This window comes from Diuraphis noxia, unplaced genomic scaffold, assembly GCF_037042655.1.
Source record: "Diuraphis noxia isolate RWA-SAM2 unplaced genomic scaffold, SU_Dnox_SAM2 contig0001, whole genome shotgun sequence".
In the NCBI taxonomy this organism is placed as follows: Eukaryota; Metazoa; Arthropoda; class Insecta; order Hemiptera; family Aphididae; genus Diuraphis; species Diuraphis noxia.
This window is the reverse complement of record NW_028301711.1, coordinates 95149236-95164093: the sequence shown is the minus strand read 5'-3', so window position 1 is coordinate 95164093 and position 14858 is coordinate 95149236. Positions and strand designations below refer to the sequence as shown.

General features: G+C 28.5%; 2 protein-coding genes across 5 annotated transcripts in view; both read left to right on the top strand.

Moving 5' to 3' along the window:
• Positions 1-1875: 1875 nt before the first annotated feature.
• LOC149062530 (uncharacterized) lies at positions 1876-3440 on the top strand. Its single transcript, XM_089215352.1, has 2 exons — positions 1876-3303; positions 3366-3440. Exons 1-2 carry the CDS (start codon positions 1876-1878, stop codon positions 3438-3440), a joined length of 1503 nt encoding a protein of 500 aa, XP_089071478.1.
• A 7250-nt stretch (positions 3441-10690) lies between these two features.
• Positions 10691-14858, top strand: part of LOC107167597 (uncharacterized) — a 49106-nt gene continuing 44938 nt past the window's right edge. For 2 of the 4 annotated variants that reach the window (XM_089217991.1, XM_089217988.1), the window contains exon 1: positions 13850-14087. The gene's annotated coding sequence lies outside the window, so the exon portion shown is untranslated. Of the gene's footprint in view, positions 11227-13849; positions 14088-14858 lie in introns of those variants that run through there. The other 2 variants (XM_089217990.1, XM_089217989.1) reach the window with 2 other exon arrangements.

Genomic DNA, 14858 nt, shown 5'->3' with positions numbered 1-14858 from the left:
CTATTTTGTAATAGATAATAAAAGATAAATACAAAATATCAATACAGAGGACAGCATAACATTATAATAATATTATTATTACCGTGATATCAGTGTTCAACGCCAACCAGCGGCTTACTCGGGAATTTTCAACGAGTGCGAGGGGATTGGAAATTTTATTTTTTATCACTGGAACTTTGTCATCTCCTTTTTATAAATATTAAATTATTTAAATATGAACATGGTTATGCACTCCCTACAGAAAATAAACTACAAAAATAAAAAAAATTTATTTAAGGAAAAAAATTAAGTTTTCTTAGTTTTTCAGCCAGCTCATTAAAACATCTTCGGTGGTAATGACACTTCTTTGTGAACTGCTGACATCGTCAAATCATTCAGATGAGTCTGAAAAGAAGAAATATTTTGAAATTATAACAAGCAGCCCTTTAATCTTAAGATAAATATGGGAAGAACACTTCTGCCATTGTGCTACGCTGATAACTTATCAACCTGTTTAAACATGAGAATGTAAACGCTGATGTTGGTATACCTAGATACTGGTAGAGTTTATAAGATGGGTAGCAAACGATAAATATATAAAAATAACTCCTACTTGCACAGCCTCAAGGCTTCCAAATCATTTTTCGGATATTCTTCATTTTTTTTAAAATATAGCACACCACAAATGTAGTTCTGATAAAACAGTTTGTTCATTACTATCAAAATAAAATGTACGATTTCTCCAAAGTCATTAGAATCTGATCCAGAAAAAATACTATGAAATCCTATAAAATTAATATTAATTAAATAGTAGATACATTTTAAATAAAAATTAAATAAATAACCTTTAAGTATATATTTATGACATAAAAATTGCTCATTTAGTTGTTGAACAAATGAGTCGATGTATGGTATTATAGTTATCATTGTATCATTGATACGGGGATTGGCGCAATTCGTACATCATTTATTTAAACATTTAATCAATATGCTGATATCTAATAAATCAATAATTTTCTAAAATAACAAGTACATGATGTAATAGATAATTAGCAAAAGAGGGCAAATTAATGAAAATAATTAACTGTGGCAAGTTTAGTTAATTTAATTAAATGCCTTCAGTTACAATTAAAAGTTAACAAAAAAAAATTAACTAAATAAGTTAAAAGTTAAGATAGAAAATAACATTAACTTAACTCAGTTAAAAAAAAGTTAATTTTTTTTCAAATCATAATACCTATTCATAAGCCATAAATTGAATTAGCATTTTGATTTATATAAACATTTCCAAAGACACTTAGCAATGTGCAAATATACAACTTAAAAATACATTGTTACCAGAAACTTATACTTATAAACTTTAAATTGTACTAAACTTATTAGAGTCTAGGGAAGATATTATAGAAGTGTATTATATATTTTATTGTATGTCTACTATTTATTTAGAGTTATTATACTTTATAATATTATTTGAAAAATAAATTTTCAAAATCGAAAGAATAAGTTTTGTCTGTTGGTTCTACGTGATAAAAAAATAATAATAATAATTAACTCAACTGTACAATAACGATAATTAACTAAAAAAAAGTTAAATTAAAATAATACAAAATTTAACTGAATAAGTTAAAAACAAAAATAACTTAAGCCTACGATATGGTTTGGCGCCATAGAATACTAGATATACTCCAAAAAAATAATATTAATGGCAATATCTCTATAGCCTATATCTCAAATTTTCTATCAAAACGAACCTTCTCTGTGAAATTAAACGAAACCTACTCCAGTAATCACAATCTCCAAAACGGCATTCCCCAAGGATCAAGTTTAAGTGTCACCCTCTTTATAATAGCTATTAACGAACTTCCAAGTATAATACCACCACCACTCAAAACCATTATGTTTGCCGACGATAGTACTATCTACTGCAAAGGAAGAAATGTAAACACATCTAAAACAATCATGCAAAACGCCATAAATGAAATCAGCAAATGGGAAAAATCTACGGGATTCAAATTTGGCCCAGCAAAATCCAAAAGTATCCTTTTTTCATACAAAACAAATATAACCCCACCTCATATTTACATGAACAATATTCTAATTCCGCCCACAAATGACTTAAAAATGTTAGGCTTAAACCTAAACAATCAACTAAACTGGTCCAAACACATAAAATTTTTAAAAACTAAGACCAAATCAAGATTAAATGTAATCAGGGCCATTTCCAATCGAGCATGGGGTGCTAACAGCATCATCATAATGAGAACATATAAAAGTCTAGTACTATCCGTCATAGATTACGGTTCCATAATTTACGGAGCAGCCCCTGAAGCAATCTTAAAACCATTAGATCCAATCCACAACCAAGGAATTCGACTGAGTATTGGCGCATTTAAAACCAGCCCCATACCTAGCATTCTATGTGAAGCAAATACTCCTCCACTCGAAATAAGACGAAACATGCTCACCTATAAATTTGCACTTAAAAGACTAGCCGACAAGAACAATGCTATATCACCATACCTTTTCAACACTTCACCTCCTTCATTACACTTAAAAAAAAATCAACCAATATCTACACGAATTAAAAAATGGCTTGACACAACAAATACACCACTGCCTAAACTGCTCTCCCCTACGCCCTACATATTCCCCCCTTGGAAAATGAACCTAAACATCAACACCTCAATGATCCAAGAAATCCAAAACATAGAGCCGTCCGAAATCCCTAAACATTTTAATGACATTATACTTAAGAATTTCTGTAATCATAAAATTATATACACCGATGGATCAAAATGCAACGTCAAAACAGGACTAGCTATAATCACAGATGAAGAAACCTTTAAGTTCTCTTCACTGGAGATTAATTCTATTTTCACCATCGAGGCACTAGCGATCCTGAAAGCCATAGAACTAACTGAACAAAATTGGAAAAATACAAAATCTTTCTTAATCGCCAGCGACTCCCTTAGTTCTATTCTAGCTATACAAAACCAAGGGACATCAAATGAAATAATAAAAAACATACAAGAAAGAGCCTCTTCCCTTGCCCCCCGTTTGGTAACCTTCATGTGGATTCCTGCCCACAAAAACATACCAGGAAATGAAAAAGCTGATGTAGCAGCTAAAGAAGCCGCCTCCACCAACATCAATACCCCCAAATTAGACCTTTCGTCTTTCAAGGACACCGCCCGAAACTCCTTAATAAATAGCAAAAAGATTCACCAACGACTCTGGGACCAGGAACTGAACAACAAACTACATCAAATAAAACCTTTTCTGTCACCTAACCCAAATCCTCCCTCAAGTACGAGAAGACAACAAGTAATATGGACACGGATGAAAATTGGACACACTAACATCTCACACGTACACCTAATGAGAAGAGAGCCGAGACCAAACTGCGAACTATGCAACAACGCACCGATTTCCACAGCACACCTACTCCTGGAATACCCTAATCTATCTGAACAAAGAAAAATCTTTCCACACTTAACATTAAAAGATATTTTAAGTATAGATAATTTTAACCTCCTAATAACATTCCTTAAAATAACTAATCTCTATAATAGAATTTAAATAATTATATATTACTGTTACCTATACCATTAACACCATATACCTGTATTATACTGTACTTCCTTTATTTAAATATTAATATTAAGATGATTGTAAATAACTTGTAAACATGTTTTTCCGGCTAATGACTTTATTGTTGAAGCCTTATCATTAATAAAAAAAAAAAAAAAAAAAAAAAAAAAAAAATAACTTACTAGTTAAATTAAAATAAATTAACTAGTTAAGTTAAAAAGTTAAAACAAACTAACTTTTTAACTTGACTTTAACTTTACAACAAGTTAATGCTCACAGTATTCTATTAACAGGTTTTGAAAATGTATTCAAAACAATAAGCTTTAACTAGTCGTCAGTAGGGTAAGATGGAAAAAAAATCAACTACTTATAATATACCTACAACTTAATCATTTTTATAATTTTAATTTTATATTTGAAAAAAACTTCTAAAAACAATACTTTTCAAGTTCCAATTTATAAATAGTAAATAGCTACTTTTTGGAAAACAAAATATCACCAAAATCTCATCAGAGTACAATATTATTATGTGACGCTAGTAAAATATATACCTATTTAACACAAATTTTATTTTATATTATCATTATGAGCTCTTATAATTATATTTCGGAGTGATAGATAAATTAAAAAATAAGAATCCCGAAATACAAATACAACTATAATAATAATATATTGTTATAATACTAATATATTACTTATTTTAAACGATTATCATTCTGAGAAAAACGATAGTCAAAGATATTTTGTTGTATGTTGTATTTGCATATTAAGCGCATTCATTGAAGAAATGTTGATTTATGTCTACAACTAAAGTGAACCAGTGGGCAGTGGTCTGGTGTCTAATCGTAAAACCACTTTTAATTGTTGTATAATAACGACATAATTCTTCAAAGAAAACGTTTCCACCTTTCATCGGTGAACCGTGTAACATATTCGTAGTTAAACATTATTATTATTTTTTTTTGTTAGAATGAAGAGAGCAATTAATCTGAATTTATTCACACTACAGGTGCGTCTGTGTCGTAATCATTTTATTAAAATATTTGTATATTTGTAGGACACTAGGCTTTATGGCCTTTTAAAAACGATTCTAAATAAATTCGTGATTTATTCTTAATAAAAAAAAAATCATTTTCTTAAATAATTACTATCTAATTGAAATTTTTAATTGTTATATGGATATGCATGTGTGTTTCACCCTGTGAACACACTTATTTAAGTGATCGATATTTACTAATAGTTTAAAGTGCTTAAATATAAATTAATATAAAACATTATTCATTATTCTATAGGTACCTTAATAGTTAGTAGTACCTACCTATCTACTTTTATCTATGGCAAAGCTATTGTAATTATAATTACAATAATTGTTATTTAACATACTAATTTTAAATTATATTTACTCCACGAATCTGTGATTTACACTAATCTGGCACCTATGCAATATATTGACTTATACCTTTACTATTCGCCTTAATGGCGTAATTGTGGTTTTTCATGAAAATAAATAAATACATACAATTAACAATAATATCTATATGATATGATGTTATATTTTACTCGATGTTTTTGACACAATTCAGTTCAAAGTATATAACTAATAGAAAAAAAATCGGGTAAGTGGGTATCGCTCTGCTGTACATTAGGGGGTGGGGTGGACCTCTGACTAGGGTAGGTTAAATTTGAATGCAATGATAGGTATCATTGTATACGAAAAACGATTCTGAACGGAGATGGTTTATCTGTCTAGGGTATATTACAGATTATTAAAAATTTTCAAATCTTAGATTTAAAAAGAAAATTTTTTATGAATTTCTAGCTTAAAATAATTTGCAAATTTTCGTGATTTTTACGTATGTTGTCAAAATTCAAAACTTGAATGCTTTAAAACAAAAATTATGCATATATATTTATTTTATTTTTCAACTGCTATTGTAAAAATATGATAGGAGACTTGTATTAAATTTTCAAATCTTAGATTTAAAAAGAAAAACTTTTATGAATTTATATCTAAGATAATTTGAACATTGCCGTAATTTTTACGTATTTAGTCAAAGTTTGAATTTTAAACGCTTATAAAAAAAAAATCGTGCCGATGTATTTTTAATATTTTTCAACTGCTATTGTTACAATGTGTTAGGAGCCTTGTATTTAATTTTCAAATCTTTGATCTAAAAAGATAAACTTTTATGAATTTCTATCTAAGGTAATTTGAAAATTGCCGTAATTTTTACGTATTAAGTCAATATTTGAACTTCAAATGCTAATAAAAAAAAATTGTGCCTTTGTATTCTTATAATTTTTTAATCACTATAAGAATCACTTACGAGAAACTTTGTATTAAATTTTCAAATATTTTGATAGGGCCAAAAAATTTTTATCGACACTTCAAAAGAAAATTTTCAGAAAAATTGAAAATTTCAGTTGTCTATAAATATCTCGAAAAAATTCAAAATATTTTGAAAATTAAATCATGTAAAGAAAATGCCAATCTAAATCACTGGTAAAATTTTCAAGTATCTACGACTTATACTTTTTGAATAATAACAAATATTTAAAATCGTTTCAGGATAAATCGTTATTGTTACGCTATTCGTAAATATTTAAAATTCAAACGCACTTAAAATTGTTCCTATAATTATGTTTCGAGTTTTCTCTATAGCTACTTGAAGGAAAACTAATAGAAAACTTAGTATTTTTAATCTTTAGTTATAAACACAAAAAATTTTATAATTTTTCAACTTCAAAATTACTTGCACATTTTCGCGGTTTCGACAGATTTCGTAAACATTTAAAATATAAACGCTTATAAAAAAAAATTGTGACTTACGATTTTTAATTTTTTTTTAGCTACAATAAGGACAACTCATAAGGAACCTTGTATTAAAATTTCAAGTTTTTTTTGGTCGTCCAACATTTTTTTACCGACACTTCAAAAAAAATTCTCAAAAAAAGTCAAAAATTTGTTAAAATTAAACTGTATATAGATAACACTAACATAAACATTTGGTGAAAATTTCAAGTATTTACAGTGAGTTTTTTTTGAATTACAACCATATAAAAAAATCGATTTGGTCGAAAACTGGTTTTGCGTAAAAATTCCCGTTTTTCTGTCATTTTTTTTTGTTTTTCTCGATTTTTTTGAAAACTTTTGACCTCTATAATTCACCAAGGATATTCATTTTTACATCGGAAACCATCCCTAAAGTTTGAAATTGAAGAATTATTTCGACTAGTTATGCTGTACACAGACACACACAAAAAAAAAAAACACATCATTGTAAAATCAATACATTCATCACTTCGTTCAGAATCTAATAAATAAAATATCCTTAGAAATAGATAACATATTATGTACAGACGGTCCTAGTTTCCACTATTATTCGTTTTTCTTATGTAATTGTGCATAATTTCAGAACTTAAATTCAGCAGTTAACTCATCCATTATAGTGGCCAATTATGAGGTATACTCAACACCTACTATACATCAAAGTAGCTATCCTTGTTCTTAGTGTTCAACTTAGTGTTGAATTCTTTAACCTTAGATATAAATACAAACAATTTCATGAATTTTGAACTACAAAATAATTCGCAATTATTAATGGTTTTGACAAATTGTTATCAATATTTGAACTTCAAATGCTAATAAAAAAAAATTGTGACTATGTATTCTTATAAATTTTTAATCACTATAGAATAACTTATGAGGAACTTTGTATTAAATTTTCTAGTATTTTGATTGGGCCAAAAAAATTTAATTGTTACTCCAAAAAAAAAATTTTTCAGAAAAATTGAAAATTTCAATTGTCTATAAATATCTCAAAAAAAGTCAAAATATTTTGAAAATTAAATCATGTAAAGAAAATGCCAATCTAAATAACTGGTAAGATTTTCAAGTATCTACGACTTATACTTTTTGAATAATAACAAATATTTAAAGTCATTTGAGGGTAAATCGTTAACGTTACGCTATTTCATAAAAAAATTAAAATTCAAACGCACTTATAATTTTTCCTATAATGATGCATCGAGTTTTTTCTATAGCTTCTTGAAGGAAAATGTATGGAAAACTTAGTATTTTTAATCTTTAGTTATAAACACAAAAAATTTTATGATTTTTCAACTTCAAAATTACTTGCAAATTTTCGCATTTTCGACAGATTTCGTAAAAATTTAAACTATAAACGCTTATAAAAAAATTGTGACTAACGATTTTTAATTTTTTTTTAGCTACAATAAGAACAACTCATAAGGAACCTTGTATTAAATTTTCATGTTTTTTTGGTCATCCAACATTTTTTTACCGACACTTCAAAAAAAAATTCTCATAAAAATCGAAAATTTCAGTGGTCTATAAATAACTCAAAAAAGAAAATTAAAATGTATATATATAACACTAACATATACTTTTGGTGAAAATTTCAAGTATTTACAGTAATTAATTTTTGAATCACAACCATATAAATAAATAGATTTTTTTGAAAACTGTTGGAAATGTTTACTTTTGAGTTTTGACCTTTATAATGCACCAAGGATATTCACTTTTACATCGGAAACCACCCCCAATGTTTGAAATTGAAGCATTATTTCGACTAGTTATTCTGTACACAGACACAAAAACAAAAAACAAAACAAAAAAAACACACACACATCATTGTAAAATCAATACATTCATCACTCCGTATAGAATCTAATATACAACTATAATAGGTAGTTATTACAACGATTTGGACGACTATAATATAATCATACAATCATCGATTATAAGTTTTAACAAATTATTAATTATATTATAAATACATGATATTTGTACCTAATACAATGATATGCAAAATTAGCATTCAAATATTATTTTACTATGATTATTTTATAGAAATAAAATTTATTTAACATGTTATACTTTTATTTAATAACTAATAGGTACATATAGGTAATTCTTTTAAAATGTTAAGAAGCGTCCCACTGACGAACATGCACATTTTGGTCACACTAATGATGTTGTTCGTATTATATATGATCAGAATTCACTTATTTATATGCTACAATGTTAAATATCTAGGTATAGGCAATCGAAAATATATTGTGATGTAAACTATATTATTATAAGGTACCTACATATTGATATTCCAGAAACAAAAAATACATCTATAAAAACAAAAGCGGGTATGTGGATGTCGCTTGCTGTACAATTAGGGGGTGGGGTAGGTTAAATTTGAATGCTGTACACAGACACAAAAAAAAACACACAGACACACATCATTGTAAAATCAATACATTCATCACTCCGTTCAGAATCTAAAATATATTGGTATGCCATCGTCGACTATTGGTGTATACATGATTTTGGTATAAACTTATTCGCATGCTCATGAGTTATAAACAAATATGATATAAATTATAATTTCATTGTATCGACCTATTCTTCCATTTGCCTAAGTCCAAACTAATTATTATTTTCGTTTAAATAGTATTATGCTGTTTTATTAGGCCTATCGTGGTGTTTTCTGTACGCAATCATAAAAACGAATAACAAAAATAATACCTGATAAATAATATTACCAACATTATTATGATAGTATGAATAAATTAAATTATTATTACGTTTTGAATAGTATGACTTATATACTTATTTATAGTAAAATATTATCAGATACCTGTTTCGTGACAGTTGTTTTCCATTATTAGGTAGTTATTTATTATTAGTCACTTTTGGCGAATTTTCTGATTAAGTATAGTTTTTAGATAGTTATATTTGAGAGTTCCTATTAGTAGATATTTAAAAAATTTGTCAAAAATAACGTTAAATATTATCCATTCATTAAAACTATAAGTATAATATTATTGGTAAAATAAAATGTATTTTTGTTTAGTTCGTATTTTCCCAAGACTTAGATAATCATAATAGCGAGTTTTAATCATTGCCTTGATGTCCAGAGAATTGGTAATAACAAGCTTAAATGTGTAATTTAGTTAGATTTGTTGAATAAATTCTAGATTCTTAAGGTCAATTCACACTAACGGTAAGGTTAGAGTGATTTTTTTTCACTACCCCAGAGCTGGAACCCGTAGGTCCAGATGGGTTATAAAAAGGTTTTATATATTATCAATTTGATGTTTTTAGGTTAGTGTATGTATTTCTGTGCAGCAGTGAGCTTAGTGTGCGTAAGCGATTATTTAATTGTAAACTTTTTGATTTTATGTTTTAGGCTCATGTTAGACGACGGCCTATAAAAATCATAGGTATTTTACTGTTTGTGTAGAGGGAATTTGGATTCCATAAAAATGAACTTTTGGGCGTGGAGCCTTCTTTATAGTAAAGTATTGAAGACATTATAAATGATAAAATAATTACCGAAAATGTAAAAAATGCATTTTATGATTATATAATAGAAAAAAAAATGGAAAAATGTAATAATAAGTTTTCAACAATTACCTTATTTGTTTTAAAAAAAAAATGGACAACCATAAAAATCTCGACAAACTGTCATCATTGGCTATTGATGGTTAGGGTTTATATTTTTGTGCATACAAATTATACACCCATGTGATTTGACTATATGAGTACTTTCAATTTTTTAGTTATTACAAATATTTTTAAATATAAAATCTACAACGCGTAGTTTTTGCAAAATTGTATTGATTCGCATTATAAAAACAAATACAATTAACAGTGATCTTTTCATAGTTTAAAAAATAAAAATAATTTTTTCCCATTAACATAAATTTATTGTAAACTGTTTTTATATTAATATTAATTGTTTTGATACCTTATATATATTCTGTCTCACATTTACTTATTGTGCCTAAGGTATAGATTGTAAATTTCTTTTAAAAATAAAAAAAAAAAAAAAAATTAACATAGAAATAATTTTAAACTCGTTTTTATAAGAGTTATTTTAGTACGTAGTTATATATATATATATTTTAATAATTACGGGGATAATAATAATATCGTCGTCGTCAACCTTTTGCAAGACGTGAAGGTATAAAATAACAGAAATCGGTTGATAGGGAGAGCTCACCGTCGCGGTTGTGATGCGCTGCCGAATCAGGTATAGGGGCGGATTCTCGCGGTTATCGAACTGTTATACACGCGTGCACTGTGTTTATACGATGCGACAAGCAGTAGGTACGTTCTGTTTGTCGTCAAACTCGATCTAAATAATAATAAAAAATTAAATTATTCGCGTTTATTGTGTTATTATATTATTCACGCACAATCGCCGCCGTCGCCGTTTTATATTCACTATATAATTCTGCACAATAATAATTTATACAATTTATATAATAAAATAAAAACGTTGCAATTATCGCATTGTCATTACATCGCGCTGTTTGCAATGGTTTTTAGATTTTTTTTCTCTCGCGACGAACGTTCGGACATTTAAATCCGTGTTCGTGTTTACTATAATAATATCATACCAGCTACTACCTACCTACCTAAAGCTCAATGCCGCGCCTATTTCGAACGATCGCCGGTCTGCGGGACCGGTGACTTGAACTCCGGACGTTTCAAAAAACCAAGCGGTAAGAGCACACGACAATGACGACGACGATGTATTTCGGTACCGTAAGACAAAATCGTCCTGGCAGACGAAAACGTCGAGTACCTACATATCACCTATGCATGCATATGTAGAACTAAATGTGACCATGGTATAGAATAATTTTATTTGTATTATTACTTTAGTTTTCGGAAACATATAAAGTTATAGGTACCATATGGTATAGTCATATACAGTATATTGCAACTAGGTTTACTGGCATGCGAGTTGTACCACACTAGACCCAACTATGATCTCAGAAATTACTTTGACGGGTTATTATTTTACAGTTATGTCCTCAACCGATATCATAAAAACGTGAATAATATATAATATTATAATTTATGAAAAGTCTTTTATTTTTCTTCGTCGTGATTCAATCGGAGACAAAATTCGTGTTTTTCTTTTGTTGTAACAATAAACTAATAAAACAAATTCAAGTCCGGAGCAAAACAATTCTGTTTAGTTGACGAACTACTAAAATAAAAATCTACCTACCAATTCCTGAACACCCGAAGACGTATTCGTTAAGGAATGCACCGGCAAAGAATTATTCCGTCTTGCGCGCGCCCCCATCGCAGTCCATCGCGGTCCATCGCAGCTCACGGTATAGTTTATAGACGTATGAAAAAAGGTGTGATGTAAAAGGACAGGCAATGCCATTCCTATAATATTATTCATTTTTGACCACTGCAGTAACCGAGTATATAACAATAATATCGTGACGGTCAACAGCAATACTTATGTACCTACACGCGTATAAAGCGACTTGTCGTGTATATCGAACCGGAGAACTCGTCGGTATAAACTGGACTCGCTAACGAGATAGAAAAAAAAATAATAATATTATGACAGTTGCAGAGATAAGCTCGCTAGGAATCCCAGCCAGATGTGCACGTGCAGTGTTGTGCACGAACGTCGGAATTTTTTACACATTTATTGTAATAAATTGAAATATAAAATTATTTTTTTATCATTCGATTTTAATTATAAATACAATTATGAATGCTTTTAAATAAACAATCTGAAATGAGAGTAATGAGAGTAAATAATTATTTTTAGTTTGGAAAATTATTATTGTGTTAAACAGTTCCACCCTGTCTTAGTTATTTTCTGGTAAAAAAAAAGAAAAAGAAAAAAAGGTACGTTGAAGACACTATTTAAATAAATTTACCCAAATATTTTAAACGCCTAATTAAATAATAATAAAGTAAATGACATTAAAAATTAGCAAAGCTGCGCTGTATAAACGAATGCAATCGTCCATCTAGTGTCATCCCGTCAATTTACATGGCTTAATCTCGTATGACATAATGTTTTTACACAAATAATGTTATTCAGTAATACAGTAAAAGCTTACTGGAAAACCCGTAGACGATAAAAAAAAATTTTGATTAGTATAGTTATAACTAGTGTAATAGTTAGTGTAGTTATAAATATAAGAGCTTGTATTAAAAGTTTAAATATTATTTTCATGGAGGTACCACGAATATTATAATGAGTACATTTTTTTTTATAACACCCGAGACGGAGTCGCCTTGTCGAGTCGATCGTATTTTTTTTTATTATTAATTTGAAACTGTCTTGTTACTTATAAGTTATAACTAATATACTGAAAACTTCTAACTTCTAGTTATCAAATATGAATGTATTAACACATTAATAAAACAAAAATATGCTCTAAAAAGAGGTAATACACAAAATATGGTAGGTACCTCAATATTTCAATATAAAAAAAAAAATTAATAAATTAAAACTTGAAAAATTAATTGCTTTTGACTTCTTTTTCATTTTCTTCTACACAATAAATTATCGCCTATCAACCAGTCAACTGAAGTCAGTTTCCTACCAATATCGTAATGTAATCGGGCAGATGATAAATTAATTAACCAATAATATATAGGTAAGTATACACATAACACATTTTGGAAATAATATTTTTATACAGAACGTTATGTGTTACATTACCTATCTATAATATCAACATTTTCCAAACGTATGCCATATGCTCTTAATTTATATAATATACTCAAATATACAAAATACATTTCTTAATATAACCTCCTTATTGCGTTACGAAACATATTTGTACATCATTCAAAGTGTTCTGAGACCTTTCTAGACAAATATAAAAAAACTTCAATTCCTCAGCTCTTACTATAACTTACAGATTTTTTTTTTTATTTACTCATGTTACTATTCTGCTTAGGTACCTACATATACTATATGCACTATACATATTATACATAGTAAGTGTATGTGTATATATATATATATATATATTATATATATTTACTATAACATGTGTATATTATTATAGTATCGAGCTCAAGTCGTCGCAATATTTTTATTTGTCCGTCATGGTTTCGTGTGTGTTGCCCGCCTACGATTGACGCTGACGTGCCGTGATGTAGGCAATATACACAATATCATAAACATACATAATATTCCTATGTGTGTGTGTGTGTGTGTGTGTGTGTGTGTGTGTACGACAACGAACCATTTAATGACCAAACGTGTTTGTTATTGATGATGATAAACGGTCGCATCTATGGCAACGGGCGATGATGTTATTCCTACGCTACCTATACATATATATTATAATAATATCGTGTATTGCTAATATATATAGGTATATATATGCTAAAATAATGTGACTACGACGTGAAACCTATTTTCCCCGCCATAAACGCACGCGTGTGTGGGGTAAAAACACGCGTCGCCGCGCTCCGACAAAAGTATTATACGATATATCCGATAGAAGAATGACGTTCGGTTAAAGAGTTTTTTGTTTTTTGTCTGTGTTACGCAATCTTGAATAGTTTATAAAATAATATAATAGTATTATTGTCGCGTTACGAGCAGAAAATATTGTTTCAGATGGGTGGTGGGTATATAGAGATACGTCGAACAATCGCATGACGATAGGATGATGTAACCCATATTATACTGTTGAAAATAATATGAAAAATCGTGAGTAAATCATACTATATTTTTCACGGTCAAACGGTAAATGTATAATATTATATACTAATTATAAACAATATCAGCGTAACACTTTATATTATATATAATTTTATTTTAGTTGGTTATCCAACGGTTACAATTTTTTTAAAACATTTTTATTGATTTAAGCTTGGCAACTATGGTCATTAGCTGTTTGTAGGTTTTTATTTTAAGTTTATTATTGAGAGGGTCCCCAACTAGGAGAGTATACGATTAGTTAGTATATGTGTATGCATGGCAAGGATTTGTCACCAAAAACAGTAAAAAGTCGGGACTCAAGTGGTCACCCATCCTAGAACTAGTGACACAAGACGATGCTTTCAATGAATACGTTTCGTGACTGAATACAAACTGAATACACTGCATCACACACCGTCACATAATATTTCAAATATTATTATCGCCATGCATATTCTATTGCTATTCGCATATAACCACTTATTTATTTTATACGTCATCTATATTTAAACGTTATTCAAAACAAATACAATATTTTACCCTGAAAACTATCCTTCATTATTTTTTTCTCTATACCTACGCGTACACTGTGTAGTAATGTGGATATAAACGTTTACCACCAAAAAAAGATATGTTAATTAGTGGTTGGATCTTAATGTTTAAAAAAATTTTAAAATGTATTCTTTACCAAAGTTTCCCCAAAAGAATACTCTACATTTAGATTTGATAATATAACATAATATTTCTATTTTAAACAAACACATTATATTGTTTTAGACC